Raw genomic sequence first — 21632 nt, forward strand, 5'->3', positions numbered from 1 at the left:
AGTTAGCACAGCTGGTTTATAGCTGTGGCTTTGCGTCTACTTCCTTCCACTGAGACGGGCCTCACTGGGGAAAGACCTGCCTCCGGCAGCACGTTTGCCATGGGCCTCAGCCACGGGCTTGGTCCCCTCGCTCACACACACCCTTTGGCAGAAGAGTTGGTATTTCTAAACAAATCAATCTTCTGGCCTTACGATCGTTATTTTACATGACCTGTAAGACACTGCCTTCACTCAACTTAAAGACGGGCAAATTACCCAGTCCTAAGAGAAAACCTGTCCTCAGCGAGCCTTGTTCTGTTTAATAATTTATAGATAATGCAGCTTTGTATGACAATGAGTCATTAACTTCACTGTTCTTAAGCTTACTATATAAAGTCATTTTATGTTTAAAAATTTTTTATTGTGGAGATTTTCTTACAAAATTACAGAGAAGATAATAACAAGCACAAGAGTACACAGGACTCACTTAAGTTACTTACATTTGATACTCTTATTTCAAAGTGGTCTTGTACAAGACCACCCCCCCCCCCGAAAAAAAAACACATTGAAAATAAATTGAAAGATGTAGTTACTTACTATATTTAATTTCTTAGGATTATCCTTCTATTGCTCACCTTGTCCAGAAACTGAGTGAAAATAACATTCAGACAATTTTTGCTGTGACTGAAGAATTTCAACCCGTTTACAAGGTTAGTAAATTCATGTGAGTTAAAACGAGAGCAACATATATCTACACCTCTCCCTGTTTAGTTAATAGGCTTGAAATCATGTTTGAATTGAAAGGTGGCACAATGCTACCAAGTAGACAGACTGAACTTTATAAAAGTGGTTAAGGTGACGTTTTTTCTTCTAGATTTATTTTGTCCTTGTTAATATATGCAGCAAAACATACACCATTACTTCAATCTCTGTGTATACTCTATTTTTTCCCCTTTGTGTACTCTTTGAAGACATTGAGTATATTCTTAATGCCGTACAATCATCCTTACCCTCCTTTCCTGATCTCTTTCTTCATTAACACAAACTCAGTGCCGCAGATCTAGTCTATTTTAGACACCGTTGTCAGTTTGACCTCAAATAGCAGTCAGAAGTCACATAATGCTCAAAGGCACACCTTTTTTATTATTTAAGCTAAATTATTGTTTGACTCTAAAATGGCTTCAGAGGGTATGGTATTTTTGGCTTATGGTGTAAAGATTTTCTCAAGACAGTGGTTCGTTCAACCTCCATGGCTCCAGATCGCCTGGCGTCTGTGAGACCTTGAAACTCTGGTCTGTATTCTCTCCCTCTGGATCAGGATTCTTTTTAGCATCTTAGATCAGAATGTGCTGTGATGGTCGCGAGGCACTGTCAGTTTTTCTGGTCTCATGGCAAAAGAGACAGGTCTTCACGGAGGTGCTCAGTCATAGGGCCCTATCCTTCTCCTGTCCTCACTCTTCCTGCTTCCTTTGTGGTTTCCACGTGAGTAGAGACCACTTATGGTGCCTTAAACGGCCACTTGGAAGACCCCAGGCACCATGCAATGAACTAGAGGTGGAACAGAAGCCCTAAACCTGATATTGGGCCAATCATCTGGGATGTCCCATCAAACCATGGCCCTAACCCTCCCAAAGGAGGCTTGGTGGGTGTAGTGAATTCCGTGTGGGGCTGGTAATCGCACGGTCAGTAGTTTGGAACCCACCTGCTGCTCTGTGGGAGAAAAATGAGACTTTCTGTTCCTTATAAAGATTGACAGACTCAAAAATCTCCAGGGAAAGTTCTGCCCTGTCCTGCAGGGCTGCACTGAGTCAGAACTGCTTCCAGAGCAGTGAGTGGAGTGGAGAAATCTCCAAACCAAGCCATCAAATCCCATGAGATCTCTGGTTATACGTAAACAACTGCAGTGAGGTTATTTTTTTTGGTTGGGGTGGTGGTGGGGCATTGATGAAAATATACCTATTACACAATTTTTACCAGTTCACCTTTTTAGATACCAAATGATTGATAGCCGTTATAATACTCAGCTGTGTGGCTCTTTCCTTAAGTAATGTCATTTTCCCATCACCATTCGCCCTGTTTTCCTCTTTCTTCTCACTCCTTAGTGACCAGTCATGGACTTTGGTCTCTGGATTTGCCCTTTCTTCTATTTTTATCAAAGTCACTCAGACGGTGATTTGATTCCAAGTCGTAGCCGCCCTATAAGACGGAGTAGAGATGCTTCATCGGGTTTGCACGGCTGTAAGTCTTTAGGGCAGCACAGCTGTCTCATTGTGCGGCCTCGAAGTTCCAACCGAAGATCATTAGTCAGCACATAGCTATCCACTTATTTGGCCTCCTGCCCCTTCTCAGGAAACAAACAAACAAACCCAGCACCCCCTTGGAAATGAATAACTTTTGTACTACAGGCTGTCATTCACGATAAAGTGTAGGCATCTCTTTTGCACCCCCACCCCCCAATATTACTGTAGTACTCCCCAGCGGGAGATATCACCCATTTTGTTAGCAGCTCACTGCTTAGTCCGCTGCTCCCTCCCTTTAACATACGATTAAATGAGGGCAGACCGATATCTGTCCTTTTGTGGTTGACTTATTTCACTCTCTGTGCCCTCAGGTGCCATCTAAACTGTAGGGTATATTAAGATTGCATTTCTCATATTTGGCTGAGCAGTATTCCTTTTTATGTATGGGTGGAATTTTGTTTGCCCGTTCATTTGTTAATGTGCACTTAGCTTATTTGCACCTTTCAGAATGTTGCACTGAATATTTGTGTCCACGCCTCTTTCTGAGTCTCGGCTGTCAAATCTTTCTGGATCAACCGAGAAGAGGGATTACTGGGTCAGTTTTAGGTTTCTGAGGGACCACACAGTTTTGTACGACAGCTTTACCATTTTCCATTCCCACCAGCAAGAGGTAAAGGTTCCTATTTTCCCGTATCTTTACCAACATTCATTACTCTCCTTTTTTCTTTTTTCACTACTCTTGTGGCAGTGAAATGGTATCTTACTGTGGCTTTGATTTGCATCTCTCTGATGGGTAATGATGCTGAACTCCTTTTCATGGCCATTTGAATGCTCTCTTGTTTGTCATTAAAATTTTTATATAGGAGGGTAACAAGAAAATATTGCTAAAAAAATCATAATACATCAAAATGTATTGAAGCTGCTGTTTTCAACATATCATATGTCTAGGTGAATACATTTCTGCCGGTGGTCTTCCCTTCAACCCAGATCCCCAAAGAATTCTGTGCCCTTCTCTTTAAACGATGTCAATATGACCGTTTTGACATCCTCAAGAGGCACAAGTTGAGTTCCTTTTTCAGTCTTCAGGCTTAAAGGGAAGTCTGGAGGCACGAGATCTGGGCTGGAGGAGGAGTGGGGTAAGGTTCCCCACAAAAGTCTCTCGGAGCAGCCCTGGTAACCCTTGAAGAACAAGCAGTTGCACTGCCATACTGGGGAAACAAATTCCTTGGGACATTCTTCCTGGTTTTCTGTTTTCTTAAAGCTTCTTCATCATAAGTCTCCAGGATCATCCTGTAGCCTTCTAGAAAACCTTTCACACCCCTGGCGTTCCCAAACAGTCTCCATAGCTTTTGGAGTTGTCTGAGCAGATCCCCTCGTAAACTTCAGTGTTGATCCCTTGAACCTTTCTTTTTGAAGGCACCCAGTGAGAACCTTAAAAAACAAACAAACAAAACCTCACTGCTGCTGTGTTGATGCCGGGGCAGAACAGCGTCGAGTTTCCGATACCATAATTCTTTATGGAAGTAGAGCGTCTCTTTCTTCTGAGAGCGGCTGGTGGTTTCAAACTGCTGACCGTGTGGATTGAAGCCACTGCCTCACCAGGGCTCCGTGTAATGAAAGCCCAAGACAAGTCTGTCGCTGAGAGAACTTGTCTGCTGCTGACCAGTGATCACAGAGTGTGTTTCGTTGGGCTTAATCCATGCATTTAGCTGAGAGGCTCTTCGTTTCCCCTTGAATGGAGTTAGCTACCTTGTCAAAATCACTTTGTTGCCGATGTGTGAGTTTATTTCTGGACCTACAGTTGATCCCAGCTAGCGGATGTCTAGTGCTAGACCAGTACCAGAATGCTGTCATGACTGTGGCTGCATATCTAAAACAAGGAAGTGTTCGTCTTCCACACGGTGTCTTTCAGCATTGCTTCAGTTATTCAGATCTTGCCATTCCATACACAATTGAAGATTGGTCTTTCTATTTTTATAAAAAGTCTTAGAATCTTCATTGGTATTTATTTGAATATGTAGATCACTTTGGGTAGTATTGGTAGATGAACATTCTTCTGTCTTCCAATCCATGAACAAATTATATCTTTCCATTTATTTAAATTTTCTCCAATTTCTTTCAACAGTGTCTTATTGTTTTCATTGTATAAGTCCTCCATGCCACTGGTTAGTCTTATTTCGAGATATTTTGAGCTCTTAGATACTATCATAAGTAAAGTTGATTTTTAAGTTCAGATATCTCATTACCGGTGTGTAGAAAACCAGTTAGTTTTGTTTATTGATAGTATACTTTGCAACTTTGCTGAATTCCTCAATTAGCTGTAGACGTTTTCTGGAGAATTCTTGGGATTTCCTGTATATAGGATTGTATCTTCTACAAAGAGAGATTAGTTAACTTCCTCCATTTCTCATCTGGATCCCTTTTCTTTCTCTTTGTTGTCTGATTACGATGGCTCTGACTTCTAATAGACGTGGGAAGAGTGGGCACGCTGCCCTGTTTCCCTGTGTAAAGGAGGAGCTCTCGGTCTTTCTCTATTAATGTAATGGTGGCTCTTAGCGTTTCATTTTTGTCCAGGACCATACTGAGAAGTTTCCCTTTTAGCTCACTCTTTTTTAGGGCTTTCAATTTGAGTTTTATCAAATGAGCCTTCTGCCTCCATAGATAGGGTCTTGAGGTAATGTGGTTGGTTTTCTAATGTTGAACTGTCCCTTCATTCTTGGAGTAAAGACCACTTGCTTATGCTTTTGGGACTTTTAATACGCTGTTGAATTCTGTTCACTAGTATTTTATTGAGGATTTTTACATCTATATTGATATGAGATTTGGGTCTATAGTTTTCTTGTGATGTCTGACAGTTTTATGATATCCAGATTATTTGCTTCATAGAACGAATTAAGGAGTATTCGGTCCTCTTTCAGAAGCATTTACCGTATATACTCAAGTATAAGCCGACCCGAATATCAGCTGAGGCACCTAATTTTACCACAAATCCTGCATTTTAAATGTGCTGAAAAACTCGGCTTCTACACAAGTATATACAGTAATCAGTGGTTTTTGGGGTGTCAGTTCAACTCCAAATGTTTAATTCTTCTCAAGTGTTTGGTAGAATTCCCCAGTAAAGGCATCTGGTCCAGAACTTTTTCTCTGTTGGGAGTTGTCTACTGTAGGGGTCTGTTGAGACTTTCTATTTTCTTTTGAGTCAGTTTGGGGGGGGCTGTATGGCTCTAAGAACTTGTCTACCTCTTCTAGTGTACCTCGTTTGTTGCCACACAGATGTTCACAATACTCTATCATAGCTCCCTCTGATGAGTCAATTCTAATGTCCCCTCTTTCCTATCTTATTTTGTTTATTTGCATCCTTCCTTTTTTTTAATTGTGGCTAAAGATTAAATTAATGTTAATTTTTTTAATTCCATATTTTAAAACATTTTTTTGAGTCTGGTTGTTCAGGAATACATAGGAACTAATATTTAAGAATAAATATGGGTGATCAGTAGATACTAATAGATGGAGTGATGAGTGCGTGGATATTTTCATTTTACATGTGTGATCTTTATATTTTAGGAATTGAAAAATTTGATTCCCAAGTCAGCAGTGGGAACATTATCTGGGAATTCCAGCAATGTAATTCAGTTGATCATTGATGCATACAATGTGAGTACATTTTTAATTGAAATCAGTTTGGGATAATATCTTGTTGAAACTACATGGTCCTGAAAAAGCTAAACTCTTTCTATGTATAGTTCAATACAATTTTCATGTACCGTAGGAAAACTTAACAGTCTTAAGAAAGCATCATTTTTTGCATAACCTTAACAAAGCAAATATATGATAAAGATGTTTGAGGAAAATTTCTAAATATTTGTTTTTGTGTTTGAAAATGATAGATTTCCTTGTAAAGCCTATGTGAAATATCATTAATATTTATATAAATTTATTTAGTGTTTTTTCCTCCCTGGTATATCCTTTAGAGACCTGTTTATTTAGATGAATTTTACTAAGAAAGCTTTTTGAAAAAACTTCTGCCAATTCTCATGCAGAGATAGAATTCTCAGTTTGAAAAAGATGTAAGAGTTATATGTACACACACTCATAGATACAGACATCAAAGGGGGGCAGAAAGTCCCTGCCAGATGCAGAAGTTGAGCTGGAATTAAAGAATTGTATCTTCTTCTGGCACTTTTAAAGAGTGCCTTTTAATGATACCCACTAAGCCTTGATTAATGCTCATTTTAAGTATTCTGAAGGTATTTTTTAATATTGTGGTAGTCATTAATTACTGCCTGTAGCACCTCTGTCACCTGAAAGACTGGCAGGCTGACTTTTTCATCCCTTGCATTGGGATTAAAATGTATCAGAATGGCCGGACACAGAGAGACAGACAGAGATATCTATACAGAATTTTAAGATTATAGTTGCCCTATGTCTTCCCATAGTTTTTCTCCTTGTCATCAGACTATATTATCCTTTTAGGGATATGAAGGTAAGATAAAGTGTTACTGTATTCCTCTTTTGTCCTGAGAGATTTGGTATTCCACATATGCACTTTGACCTAATTCCTTCTTAACATCCATTTGCTGTCAAGTGGATTCTGACTCCTGGTGACCGTGTGTGTCTGCGCACACGTGCACACTGAGCTGTGCTGTGGAGGGCAGTTTGCCATGGCTCTTTTTGGGGGGGAATTAGATCACCTTCTGAGGCTTTTCTGGATGGACTTTATCCTCTAACCTTTTGATTCATCCTTTCAAACCAAATTATTTTCTGCTTTATATTTTTTCTTGAAATAATTTATTTCCATAATGGAAGGCATTCCAAATAAACTTTTAAAAAACTTGCTTAGTTATATGGATTTTGATCCATGTATGTGGATCCATAGATCCATCCACGGGGCACTGTATTGTAAGTGTCTCCTCGCTGGTCTCTGGTGCTGAGGCTGGTGAAATGTGTCCCATTTCTTCAGATGCATGCAATTCTGCAGACTCCCAGCAGATGGCAAATCAAACTCCAAACTCACTGCCATCAAATTGATTCCAACTCAGAGTGACCCTACGCGACAGGGTAGAACTGCCCCTGTGGGTTTCCGAGGCTGTAAATGGGAGCAGAAAGCCTCGTCTTTCTTCCATAGAGAGGCTGGTGAGTTTGAACGTCTGACTTTGTGGGTAGCACCTCAGTGAGTAACCCACTGTAACACCAGGGCCACAGATGACAGCAGGCACTAAACGTGGAGTTGCCGCTTCCTCTTAAGCCCCAGAAGCCCAACACAGTATGACGGTTATCAGCCTAGGTCACAACAGGGTTATCAGCCAAATGGGTCAGCCTTTGCTCCGTTTGATGTAGGCTGTTCGTAACATCAAACCTTTCCTTTCTGCTGGGTGGTTTTTGTTTGGGGACCAGGACTGGGTGGCTTCGGGGCAGATGTTTTCCCCAGATGTGTAAGAGATCACTTGTCCTGGTTCGTAATGGACCGGGGGTGGTGGGACCGAGGGCAGCCGTATTACCGACCAGGGAAACGAACAGCTTTCTTCCGGATTCTTAGTACTTCTCAGAATAGTAGGCCCACGCATTATATGACCAGTAACATTTAACTCGGTAATTAAAATAGAAATGTTCCTTTTCTATTGTAAACATTGTTTTAAAGATTCCATCTTTATTAATTAAAGCATGAGGGGGGATTTTTTGGTTCTGTGTTTTGGGTTTGGATTGAAAATAGCTTATTTAGGTAATTTTTTTCCCTAAACAGTTCCTTTTACCCCTTGACTTTATGCTACCAACTTAGCTTACAGTCGTGTTGAGCTTGGTGCGCCAAAGTGTAAGGAGTCTGTCTTTTAGTCCCTTTCCTCAGAAGTCATTTTGGAAAACAGCAAATTGCCGGACGGAGTAACGATCAATTATAAATCTTACTGCAAAAACGGGGTGAATGGCACTGGGGAAAATGGAAGAAAATGCTCCAATATTTCCATTGGAGATGAGGTATGTTATGTAAATATTTTCTGAAGTAAAGAGAAAAAATGCTGCCCAATAAGCCCTTCAGTTCATATTCGGAAGACCATTTAATATGTGTGTGTGTGTGTGTGTATACTTTTTTAGAAGATTTAAACTCATTAGTTTACTCTTACTGAATCTGTTCTTTTTTCCCCTAAGGTTCAATTTGAAATTAGCATAACTTCAAATAAATGTCCAAATAAGAATTCTGAAACTATTAAAATCAAGCCTCTGGGCTTCACCGAAGAAGTCGAGATTATTCTTCAGTTCATCTGTGAGTGTGAATGCCAGAGTGAAGGCATCCCCGGGAGTCCAAAGTGTCATGAGGGAAATGGGACTTTTGAGTGTGGAGCCTGCAGGTGAGCTTGATGGAGGCAGACAGGTGGGAAGACTGTCGGCTGGGCACGCTGTGGGCCCGCTGCACTTGGGCGCATCTGGGGAACATCTCTATTCGGAGCACACACGCTAGTTCCAGGGATCATCCCTCTGATGATCCTGTATGTGATCTGGACGGAAAGACCTTCCGTTCCTTTTTCTCCTGTGGGAGACTGTCTGTATTCTAAAGGTGAAAGTTTGGTAGGCATGCACGAAGGATGGTTAACAAACCATTAAAGGTAATGTTCGCATTGCTCTCCTTGTCATGCAGTCTGAATTCTGTAGAGCTAAGTGTAGATGAAGTATGCTTATAGAAAATGTTTTGGAAAAGCCTACATCAAACCGAGAATGGAAATTTTAACTAGAAAATTCAATGGGGAGCATGCAAGCCTGTTGACCTTGTCCTTGATGTATTTCTGTGTTTGAACAGCATTAAAACAATGGCAGGCTAAGTCGGCAAGTATCACAGATAGGGTTCTAATTCATCTATGCGTTGGTTTCTTCAAAACAACACGTGCTCAGACGTGCTTCTGCCGCCAGTGGAGGGCTGCAAACCAGTTTTCTCGCTTGTCTTTGGGTCTTGCCTTCAAGGTAAAGGTTCAGTCAGAACCGTGGCTTCTGAGGGATTCCGCTGGGTCATGTGGACCAAGACACACAGAAGAAATCGTTATTTTTTTCTTAGGCTCATGCATGTATTGCGCGTAACTGCGGCTGCTGTGTGTGTGTGTGTACATCTTTGTCCCTGTCTGTGACTTGGGTGGCGTGGATGTAATCTGTGTACAGCTCAAAGAGATTGTCCATAAAGAGTGTTCCTCTCCCAGGTTTTCTGACTGACTTTCTTTTTTAGAAAAATAATTTTCGTTTCATGGCATGCTTCTTCAGGTGCAACGAGGGCCGTGTCGGCAGACATTGTGAATGTAGCACAGATGAAGTGAACAGTGAAGATATGGATGCTTACTGCCGGAAAGAGAACAGCTCAGAGACCTGCAGCAACAATGGAGAATGTGTCTGTGGACAGTGCGTGTGTAGGAAGAGGGATAATACAAATGAAATTTATTCTGGCAAATTCTGCGAATGTGATAATTTCAACTGTGATAGATCCAATGGCTTGATTTGCGGAGGTGAGAAAGAATCTGAAGATGCTTTTAAATATATCATCCTATCTAATATTAAAAAAAAAATGTTTAAAGTGCCCTTGATGGAGCCTTAAAGAAAAGGGGAGGACAGCGTTGTAGGTCCATCATCCCTTGGATAAGTGCTATGTCACCGCTTATGTTTACTTTGAAATCACTCTCCATGATTTCCTGTTCCTGCCACTGTTATGAGGAATGACACTTTCAATTGCAGGAAATGGTGTTTGCAAGTGCCGCGTGTGTGTGTGCAACCCCAACTACACTGGCAGTGCGTGTGACTGTTCTTTGGACACCTCTTCGTGCATGGCCACAAATGGACAGATCTGTAATGGACGAGGGAACTGTGAGTGTGGAGCCTGTAAATGTACAGACCCCAAGTTCCAGGGGCCAACCTGTGAGATGTGTCAGACCTGCCTGGGCGTCTGTGCCGAACACAAGTAAGTATTGCTGAAGTTTCAAACTAATGTACCATCGGCTCTCCAAAACCAGAACAGTGCCAGTGTTAGGTTACCCTAACTAAAATATCTGCCCCTCTGAAATCCACTCTTTAATTTGTAGAATTTTCTAGTTTATAGCTAGTGTGAATTGTATTATGACATGAAAATATGTCACGGGAGAGTTATTAACAGTATTTTGTCCTGCGTTGGTTCTGTAATTGAATTCATACTGTAACTTTGGTTAAACTGCCAATACCAATTGGCTGATTACTATCTTTTGACCCTAAACAAAATTTGAGTTTGTTTTTTTTTACCTTGAGGGGGATTGTTTTTGTATAGTCCGGTGCTGTTCTAATTATTTTTATTTTATTATGTATTTACTATCTGATAGGGCTAGTTTTAATTTACTAATTGTGTTTAAAAGAATATTCTTTATTGCGGTTTTCATGTAAATTACAATGAATCTTTAACTTCATTTGGAGACCCACCATCTCGATACTTGGTTTTCTCATCCGGATGTTTAATAGACCTCCCCAGTTTATTCTGACGAGATCTCGCTTGTTCGGGGTGGTATGGCTGTAGACGCTCTAGTTTATTCTAATTGTCTCCATTCACAATTTTCTAACTCTGGGTTCAGCTTGGTCATCTGGGTCTATCACATGAACTAATCTTTAAGCAAATATTTCTTTAAAAATATTATGAACCCCAAGTCCGTTTTAAATGCAACTGGTGTGTGTTTTACCAGAGAGTGTGTCCAGTGCAGAGCCTTCAATAAGGGAGAAAAGAAAGACACCTGTGCACAGGAGTGCTCCCATTTCAACATCACCAAGGTCGAGAGTCGGGACAAACTGCCGCAGCCAGGCCAGGTGGACCCGCTGTCTCACTGCAAGGAGAAGGACGTAGATGACTGCTGGTTCTATTTCACGTACTCCGTGAACGGGAACAACGAGGCCATCGTTCACGTTGTGGAGACTCCAGGTAGAAACCTGCTGCTTTCAGACTTGCTCCTCGTTCCCTCGCGCGGCTTCTTTCCACGTACCATGCCCACGGGAGGTGGCTGCATAGCCAGAAAGAGCCTCTGAATTAATCTTGGGAAGATTCCATCTCCCAAAGCTGTAACATAGAAGTAATCCAACAATATAATAAATAAGGAACAAAGAAAATCTGTTTTAAATGTGAGGAATGAGAGGCCATAAAAAGCACTTAACGGTTTTATTATGATTGGTTTTATTAACATTTGAGCTTGATTTTAACTCCGGTATTGAGAAAGCCATTCCATAAAGATGTTTTTCAATGCACTGAATTTGATTGATGATTTTCTCCATTTGTATGTTGGTGTTCAGGTAAGCATAGGTCTTCCTTCCTGGTAAATACTAAGAATAGGTTTTGGAGGTATATGTTAGCTAAGAAACAATCACACTGATTTTTAATATCTCTGTTCTGTTTTACATTATCAGGTACATGTTATACCAGTATTATCTTTCACACTGTGATTCCTTTTTTCATTTTTTAAATAGTATCTTTAAAGTTCTACCTTTGATGGAGTCCAGTTTACCCAAGTTTTTTGTTCACAGATCTTGCTTTCTAGTAGTGTAGGGAGGAAACGTTTGTCTAAGCAAATCACAAGAATTTGCCTCATGTGTTTGATAGTTTGAGTTCTGGTTTTACATTTACTTCCATACTTCCCTGTGAGCTAATCTTTGTAGGAAGGAGCTTCAAACGTTTACAGAAAAATGGAATGAAAAGATAATGGAATTTTCCCATGAACTTTTTGAGCTCTTCTTTTTTTTTTCTCTTGCCCAGTTGTCTGTCCTTTGGCACTGCCCCGTGGTTTTGACGAATGTAGCTTTATGCATAGGACACCTTAACATCAGATAGTGTGAGGACTCGTTACTTTTAAGAGTTTTGAAACATTTTTCTAAATTCCTTTGTATTGACTATCGATCTTTCTGGGGAGAACTTCCACCTTCACGGTGTCGGGTTTCCCCGTCTCCATGTATGTGCTCAGTTCACTGATGATTTTCATATGCAAATCTTGCACGTATTTTGTTAGTTACACATAATTATAATTTTTTGTACCATAACAAAAGTTACTGGTTTTTTACGTTTCTATTTCCAGTTAGTGTAAGTAGGTAGACATTTCCATATCTGCATGTAAATTGTTGGTTTTTGTTTATGGACCTTGTATCCTGTGACCCTATAACTTCACGGATTGTCCTCACAGCGTTCCAGTAGGTGTTTGGGGACTGTCCATATTCACTTAGCCTGCTTTTCCAAATCTCTGTTGGTTTCTTCTGAGCTGCTGCCACCTCCTTGAATTTGGGCTGTGGTTTCCTCATGTGTTTGTCTCTTTGGTGCTTATTCGTCCCTTTGACTCCGCAGAGTGTCCCACTGGCCCAGACATCATTCCCATTGTAGCGGGCGTCGTGGCCGGCATTGTCCTGATTGGCCTTGCGTTGCTGCTGATTTGGAAGCTTTTGATGATAATTCACGACAGGAGGGAATTTGCTAAATTCGAAAAAGAGAAAATGAATGCCAAATGGGACACGGTAAGTTGCCAAGCAGAAAATAGGTGATTCATAAAGTAAATGGAGCTGGTTTAGTAAAATATACAACTGATTCATTCAAGTCCGTTTTACATATGTTATTCCTCCCAAAATCCAGTGTCTTACCTTTACATTGAATAAAAAGCAGAAAGACCTTAAGTACATCTCCTTGAAACAGATCTTTGTAAGTCGTATGCACATTGTAGCACTGTATCTTCTGGTTACTGTAGCTATATTTGTACTTCCTCAGTCACTTGGGTTCTAAATCTGGGCTCCTGCCTTTTCATACAATACGAACTGGGACCCTAAAGGATACCTGTGTGGCAAGGGGCGCCCTGGGAAGGTGCTCTGTTGCTCACAGAGCACTGAAGTGAAAGCAGTTCAGAGGAAAATACTGCCCACTTCTTGATCTCCTCTGCGTGACCTCTGCGTGACATTCTTAAAAAGGCAGAACCATAGGGGCAGAAATCAGATGAGTGTTTGTCAGGGGCGGGAGTGGGGCCAAGGGCCCGATGGGGTGGGTTCTCTCTGAGCAGGCTTAACTGCGGGTGTTTGTACATTGAAAACAGATTCAACTTGATACTTAAACAGAGAGTATTTTACTCTATAAATTATTCCTTCAGAAAGCCGGCTTTACAAGACATTTGAAACGCACTAGAGTTGGAAATAGGGCGTCAGAAGGGGGTTTGGCTGAATACTGGTGCTCATGCGCATCCTTTGATCCGGACGGAGCGCCGCACCAGTGGCAGCTATCAGTATTTTCTACCGGAAGTGAATTAGTCATTTGCATTTCACAACCATGAGCCCCAGTATTTCTCTGTCTTTAACTACGAACTTTGGAAGTGTAGCAAGACTGAAAATTCTTTTATAGTCAATTTTCTTTCTGATGAAATCATTAGAAACTGTTTCTTTTACTTTAGCAAGAAAATCCGATTTACAAGAGTCCTATTAATAAATTCAAGAATCCAAACTATGGACGTAAAGCTGGTCTCTAAGCTGCCGTTCGTATTTTCTGTCACCTTCTGTCTTTGCATGTGAACTTTCATTCTCTTACTGCACTGTGTGCCCGTGGTCACTTTTGCTCCTTTTTAAACACCTGGCTTTATTTATATGGCAGTGTTGTGGCTTTTCTCTGCGTGTGTTATTTTAGCGCTGGTGTTCAGAGGGCATTTACAGTAAACAATCTGGCATAGAAGCAGCAGCTGGATTGTAGTGGAAAGAGAGTAGATGCTGAGGGCAGATAGACCATTTTGGAACCACATCCCAGCTTGTCCCCTTAGTAAACAAGGCCTGAGGTCAGGTCGCTTCCGTGAGGTTTAGTTAGTCACATCTACAGCGGGAGTCCGAAACTTCTAGGAGTGTTGTGTGGGGTTGTGGCTTTCGGCAGGTGAAGACTCAGAAATGAGTCATTTGTGACCCTCACTGTCCTCCTGTGCATTAGATGATATTATCCCTGTTGTTACATATATAAATCTGAGGGCCAAAAAGTGAGCACAGCATTCAAACAGTCCAGTAGGAAGGAAGGTCAGTACAATCCCATTGATACAATACACAACTATAATAACATCATTGTTTAGAGGTTTGGGATGCTGTAGTTCTTGATTATAACTTGGAAGTTCAGTTAAAAGCCAAAAGAGCTTTGATTCTTCTTGTCATTTCTTGTTATTAAATGGTTCCAATTTTCAAATTTAAGGGTTAAAAAAAAAAGACCTTCAGAAGGCATGTTTAAGTTTACACTTTTAAACATCTCGGTGCTGGTTCCAGTGTTGTAAGGTTTGCTTCTCCTGTTCTCTCGAGTGCTTTTCTGGTGAAGGCACTTAATACCTTGAACTGCTTCCCAACATTTTTTATATGAATCCCACAAGCACCAAAATTCCTTGATTAAAAAGATCAACCATGCTAAGATCCAAGTTCGCCTGGCTGTTTACCCAGAACTCTCCTCTTCTTCCCCATCTTACTGGCTGTAATTGAGTCCGTTCTGTTCAGCTTGTCTCCAGGCCCACCTTGCTGCAGTAGTCACCGGTGGTGATTGGAATGATAGTGGACACAAACAATACTCACTGTGCCTCGGGCACAGCTCGAAATGTCGCACCTGTATTTACCTATTCTTCACAGCGATAGGCTTAGGAACTATTTTTATTTCTGATTCACATAGAGATTAAACACAGGTAGATAACTTGACCAAATTCACATAGCTAATTTGTTGAAGGGGTGAGATTCAAACTCAGGCTCCAGGCTACAAGTTCTAAACTATTACACAGGTGGTTCTCAACCTGTGGTTCGCAACCCCTTGGGGGGTCGAACGACCCTTTCACAGGGGTCGCCCGATCACAATAAAATTACAGTTATGAAGTGGCAACAAAAATAATTTTATGGTTGGGGGGGGTCACCACAACATGAGGAACTGTACTAAAGGGTCGCAGCATTAGGAAGGTTGAGAACCACTGTACTCCACTATTCTGGGAACAATCACAGAGCTTTAGGATACTTCCTGTGGCCTTGTAAGGAATCAGGAGATAAACCTTTATAGAGAACTCTATTTTGGTACTTGATGAAACTTAGGTAGAGGAACATTTCTGTTATGGGTAAACATTATGGGGAAATGATTTTATTGCACAGAAACCAAAACTACAGGCGAACTTACTTTATTGAAAATATGAGGGAGCATCAAAACATTTGTGGAAAATGAGGTGAAAACATAATGCTATTTTTCCATGAACTTTTTGAAGCTGGGGTGCCACCTTGTTGTTTTAAAATGATAACTGAATAGGAGCTTACGATGAAGGGCTATTGGATGCTTTGAAAGGGCTATAGGAAGTACTTTGAACCCTTGGGGCACTTAAAACCGTTACTGGTCAGGTTTTTATTTGGGAGCACATTTTGAGGCTTTTTAGATGGGACAGTTAAGCCGGATGGCTGAAAACCAGCGTCAGATTTACCTGCGGGCAGATGAATTCATTTTTATAGTGAGGCTGGACACATTCTTCTCTTCCTCACCTGTGAGTCAATTTTAGGGGAAACCTGATGAGCTGAACCAGTTGCTGGGTTTGTGTTCTTCCTTTCCTGGTCTCAATAGTCATGTATTAGCAGTGTCGTAGGAATCTTTTCTATGATAACAGTTTTTATATTTATCCTGTCGAAAGGTCAAATTTCCACCCTTGGCCACACATACGTATGTTGAAGGAAGTCATGAATAAGTTATTAGTATCAAGAACTTAATGTTTACACTACAAACTTACTTTTTGGATAAAATATTTTGGTTCCATAAGCCAAAATAAGCATTTTCTGTAATTCAAGAAGCAAAGTAGGGTAGACCTTTCTTTATTCATTAGTAAAATACAAGTATAGCTATAGATTGTTCTAAAAGATGTTTTCCCAAGGAAAAAAAAATAATAAAGTTAATGAATAAGCATTAAGAAACTGAAATCACTGATATTTTTGGATAAAAGACCAAAGTTTACCAGTCAGTGAATCATGTCATCAACAGATTTGGAATAATGGGCAGGCACTGGAATAATTTCACTATGTAAGAGTACCATGTAGGTACACAGTAAAAAACACATGAAACCATCACTGTGTAGCTCTTAAAAGTAGGGTGAAGAAATGATGTAATCTATTCTCTGCTTTGGCATTCATGTGCCCCCACGATGATGCATTTTATATTTAATGCCCCAAAAGATGATTCCATAGCCACCACTGCCAGTCCAGTCCAGAGTGAACACAGGATGTAACTGTTCCCTTGGCTTAAATAGGCTTTGCGTTTTGCTGGGGTGGGTGAAGGGGTTTGCTCTGTGAACGATGGAAACTAATATAATTATTTTAGTTTTCTTAAAAATGATGCCTAATGCAGATAGTTCAGTTTTACCTCTAACCTTGCATGTTAAACTTCTGTTTGGATTGACTTTGAAATAATAAATATGAGTGATTGTATATATGAAAAGGGCATTGTTTTCTCCAAAGGTAAGTTCTTCCATATCATTTATACTTTGGACTCATCAGTAAAAGAGCGTTTTTATTTATTTTGTCCTTCCTTCGTGGTTCTTAAAATGTTCATATATTAGACTAATTTTTTTGTTGTTAGTTAAGAAATTTATACAGTTGTTTCTTTGCCCAGCAAGTTTGAATCGGATGTTCAAGCTTTATAGGTAGATAAACCAAGCCAACCAAACTTATTGCTGCCCGTTTGAGTTTTTATTCCAAACAATCCGATACGACGGACGGAGTAGAATTTGTCCGTTAGGGCTTCCAAGGCCGCAGACAGTCTTCCCTGAAGACATCTTTCTCCCAGCTACTGACTTTGAGGTCATACGTCGGCACTACCCCCACTGCCATGGAGCCGGTTCCAACTAATCCTGAGCCTACGCAGGGTTTCTGGCATCCTGAGCCTGTGCATCTTGGCAGGAGCAGACAGCCTCACCTTTCTCAGCGTGAAATGGTTGTTGAGTTTGAACAGCCAATCTTGTGGCTAGCACCCTAATGCTTAACTCACTGTGCCACCAGCTCTCCTTTCCTACTACACAGATAGGATCATAGAAATAAAGAATGTAATTTGTTTCTGCCATATAATTCCTTAAGACTGCAATTCCTCGGATCCAGTTTGCTTATTCTCACTCTTTGAAATGTCGGCCACGTGTCTGTAACACCGACTCCTCACATGCCAGCCATTCTGCTGTCCAACACTTAGCATTTGTAAGGAGTAAAGCATCAATCCGACTGCTTTGCTTTGCCAATAATGAACACGTAGGTGCACCTTGAGAGAAGTAATGGGTATGATGGTTAAGTTGTGTGTCATCTTGGCCGGGCTAGGATTCTCCTAGCAGCTATGTAATGATGTCATTTAAGAGTTATACAGCGCTCTGATTTGGCTATTGTGTAATGATGGAATCGTCACTTTCTTTTACAATCAGATATGATTATCTTGCATATCTACATAGTGCCCCCTTTCCCATAATGACCTGGTCGTTGGGACATAAGCAGGTTGATAAATGAGGAATTATGTATACTGTAAGGGGACTAGAATTCAGAACTTGACATATTCCACAGTTCTTATCATTTGGGTTATATAGAGTTTGTCTCTAGGGGGTCTTAAAGGTCTCCGTGCTTCTGAATTAAACCAGATTAGCTTTTTAAAATGTTATTTTAGGAGGAAATAAATACTGTCATGTTCTAATAGACATTCAAACTAGGTTACTGAAGTGAAATCAACAGTGACTTACTTATTTGGTGTACGTATCACTCAGGACCAACATTTTTATGTCATACTTTCCCACAATGGTTTCCTACCTACCGGATAAAATTCAGACTTTTTAGTGAGGCATCCAGGACCTTTTGCCAGGGTCTTTCTTTCTTGTCTGGGCTCTGTTTCCCAGACTCAAAACACATCGTCTTAAGCCCACACGTGCATACTTTTGACAAGCCAAACTGTGTGTATTACCTCACGAGTGTTCTTTATTCTAGACTTTGATGCTGCTTATGCCCCTGTTCACTGTCCAGTCGTCAGTGAATTGTCTCAAACTCAGTCTCTTTTTCCTTTTATGGTTTTCATAAGATATAAGCTTTTTTTGTTCCACAAATACCTTAATGTATTCTTGTCTGTCATCACCAAAGTATATCTACCTTGAGGGCAGAAATTGTGGCAACAAAAGCTTCAAATAAATAAGACATAGTGAAGGGCAACTGAAACGCAAAAACGAGTGACCATCTAGATAGAAGCTCTTTTTGCATCTCTTACAAATGGTTTTATAGTGAGATAAAAACCCAAACAGCATTTCAGAATCGTCTCTAAATCCTTGCTAGTTTATGAGAGAGAAAAAAGATCATTTAGTGTAGCACTTAGCATACGAGAACATTTTAAGGAAACGATAGGGTTGGATAATAGTTGTTTTTGCTGATTAAAACATCACTGTCAGTATGTTTGTGGATCTTGAAACTGCTATCAAGTATACCTGTAGTCATTTGCTGGGCTTCATTTGTGTACTCTTTACTGAAGTATAGTATTACGAGAACAACAAAACTACCACGAGCATAGTGTTAAGAATGGCAATTGTTTTACTAGAGAAGAGACCCTGAGAACACCTCCCTTGCAGAGATGGAAGCCAAGGATTCCCATGAATTGCCCACGCCTTCTGTGCACAACAGGGATACGAGTTAGGACGTCGGTGGCAGAAAAGCCCATGCTTCATTAAGTCTGGCAGTAGGCACTCCTTCATAGGAAGGAGCTTCCAGTCACACAGTCCCATTGAACTTGGGCAGCGCGGCTTCATTTCTTCTTTCAGTGTAAGCCTCCATCGGTGCCATTTATTAAGCAAGTGGTAGTTGCTCAGATAAAATGGAAACTGCTACTTAGTGTCACTGTCATGTACCCACGGCCACTGAGTCAGTCCCGTCCCCCGGCAGCCCTGTAGGACAAGAAAACTGCCCACCCCTCCGCCACCAGGGCTCTTGGACTTTTCCACTGCCATTTGCAAAATAGCATAACCTGCTTTGAGTAGAATAACTGGTTATTTCTCTCTCTCTGTCTCTCTCTTTAGGGTGAAAATCCTATTTATAAGAGTGCCGTGACAACCGTTGTCAATCCGAAGTATGAGGGAAAATGAGCCCGGCTCACACAGACTTCACAACACTGATGAAAGTAGCAATTTCTATAGTCACAGTAAGGTAGCATTAGGGTAATATCACCGTGAGTTTACTCATGTGCAGGTCTTGAAATGTACAATATGTATAATTGTTTTTACTTTTTTTTGTGAAAATAATGTTATGATCAATGCCCAGGGACTGACAGAAGACTAGACAGGATGGCTATCCTTGTCAGCGAAGGTCACCTTGTGCCTTTTTGACCTTTTCCTCCTGGACTATTGAAATCAAGCTCTCGTTGGCTGAAATGATATTGTTAACATGATTGAAAGGGCAAGAGATAAAGGAATTTTCTCATTGAGTGTTTTATTAATCAAGTGTTAAATCTGATTTTTAGCTTTACAGATATGTCAGGACTTAAGTTTTTCAGTTTTACAGAATGCCAAGTAACCATCCTGCTGGCTAGTTTAGAATTGCTTCTAGCTTATTATTATTGCTGTTTGCCTATCACACATGACTGATGACATATCTGAAAGTTGAGTATGCTGGGAGTTAAGATGAAAAATAGCTTTGGAATATTTGATTTACAACGGCCCTGGGAAGAATTCAGAGTTAGGAAGGGAAAAAAATAGCTTTAAAACCTGTGTGCCATTTTAAGAGTTACTTAATCTTGGTAACTTCTTTGCCTTCTCTTTATGAAGTCAAGCCTTGGGTAAAAGTACTGGGAAATATTTTGCAAAAAAACCATCCTTGACTTAGCATTATTTACAGACAGGCCTTAATTTTTGTCATAGAGGGCCCTAATTCTGAATGGGAACCTTTTTTGTTAAATTTATTAAACCTTTTTATTTTGTTTAAAGCGTGGTGCTTTTTAGCACCTCTTCTAATCCTTTCATGTATTTGTTTGCAATGTGGGGGTAAGACTTTTTTTTCTTTAATCAGTACCTTTTCTTTGACACTTTAGCTGTACATTTGCCTCCTTGATGAGCACATGGCATGTACTGTAGCGTAGGCAACAGCTGTCCCTGAAGCGAGCCTTACTTTCCATTAGTGCCATCAGAGACCATTGTACATGTCCCTCTCACTGTTTGTGTTGCCCATCTTATTTCATAGCAGCCACAACCTTGTTTTAAGTGCCTTTTAATTTTACAGTTCACTTTTTACAATGCTATTTACTGAAGTTATTTATTAAAAATGCTTAAAATACTGGAATTGTGTGTTTTGACTCTCTGCTGACCTATTTGTTAATTTGTGTGCAAGAGATTTTTGAAAGGTTTGGAGGGGGTTACTGTTCTGGTTAGTAGAGTATCTTAAGAAACTACAAATATTTCTTTAAAAAGGAGAGAGGTAGGTGCTTGGAATGTAAGTCAGTTGGTGTAGTATAAAAAGCAATCTTTACGACTAGACCTGGGCATGACCCTGAGACCAAGAACTATATAGCGCCCGGCTATCACCACCAACTGCTCTGGAAGGGGTGACATTAGGAGGTCCTGAATAAAACAGGAGAAACCGGTAGAAGATAAATCATGAAGGAGACTGGGGAACTCCGAGATTCTGGCCCTTGGTCAGCCTGCAGGTCTGGAAATGAACTCTTGCCCCAGGGCTCCGTTTTCAGCCACTGAACAGACGGATCTATATAATCAACACTAGGGAACCACTCACAGTTCAGCATAATCAACTATTCGGGATCGAAAGGGCAGAATGCACCCCAGGACAAAGTTCAGATGGTTAGAGAAGGAGGAGGGATGGAAACGGAACACACAGGAAGCAGAATACGTGATAGGGTTTTGCAGGACTGCAATGCTGAGTGAAACAAACTATGAATTGTGGACAGCAAAACTGATGATCTGACCTTGGAAACCTTTGCCCAGGTCACGATAAAACGTGAGAAAGAAGAAAGACTTAGCGTTGGAACTTCACCATGCCACTGGGCTGAATTGTGACCTCCAGACGTGTGTTGTGAGTCCTAACCTCTGACATCGGGTTATAGTCTCCTTTGAGCATTGGTTTTCTCCGTTGGTTTAATGGGGCAGTGTTCTTTCAGAGATGAGTGAGTGGACCTCTACGCCAAGATGGGGGAGAATGGATGCCAGCTTTCTGGAAGATCACCAAAGAGCCAAGAACCCGAAGCTGAAGAGACAAGCCTTCCCCTAGAACCAGTGGCCCGCGTCTGGACCTGCAGCCACCTACACTCAGAAAATAGATTTGTTTGTTATTGGTTATTGGTTATTGGTATTCCTGTCCTTTCTCAATAATTATGCTTTTCACTTATTTTACCTACATGCACGTTGTAGCTTTTACTTGCGTGTACATTACTAGTTTGTAAACTCTATGAGAAAGGTGGGTTGTCTAACTCATTGCCATTCC

General features: G+C 40.7%; 1 protein-coding gene across 2 annotated transcripts in view; it reads left to right on the forward strand.

The window, feature by feature from the left end:
- ITGB1 (integrin subunit beta 1) overlaps positions 1 to 20477 on the forward strand; it is a 28750-nt gene extending 8273 nt beyond the window's left edge. Inside the window, exons 7-16 of one of the 2 annotated variants that reach the window (XM_045289879.1) lie at positions 594 to 689; positions 5784 to 5873; positions 8049 to 8189; positions 8361 to 8560; positions 9459 to 9697; positions 9924 to 10146; positions 10892 to 11124; positions 12529 to 12695; positions 13613 to 13693; positions 19223 to 20477. In XM_045289879.1, coding sequence (XP_045145814.1) covers positions 594 to 689; positions 5784 to 5873; positions 8049 to 8189; positions 8361 to 8560; positions 9459 to 9697; positions 9924 to 10146; positions 10892 to 11124; positions 12529 to 12695; positions 13613 to 13687 — 1464 coding nt within the window. In that variant the 3' untranslated portion in view covers positions 13688 to 13693; positions 19223 to 20477. The remainder of the gene's footprint in view (positions 1 to 593; positions 690 to 5783; positions 5874 to 8048; positions 8190 to 8360; positions 8561 to 9458; positions 9698 to 9923; positions 10147 to 10891; positions 11125 to 12528; positions 12696 to 13612; positions 13694 to 19222) is intronic. The other variant, XM_004702288.2, reaches the window with a different exon arrangement.
- The last annotated feature ends 1155 nt before the right edge of the window (positions 20478 to 21632 follow it).

This window comes from Echinops telfairi, unplaced genomic scaffold, assembly GCF_000313985.2.
Source record: "Echinops telfairi isolate 266 unplaced genomic scaffold, ASM31398v2 ScPeMD7_31;HRSCAF=116, whole genome shotgun sequence".
Lineage (NCBI taxonomy): Eukaryota > Metazoa > Chordata > Mammalia > Afrosoricida > Tenrecidae > Echinops > Echinops telfairi.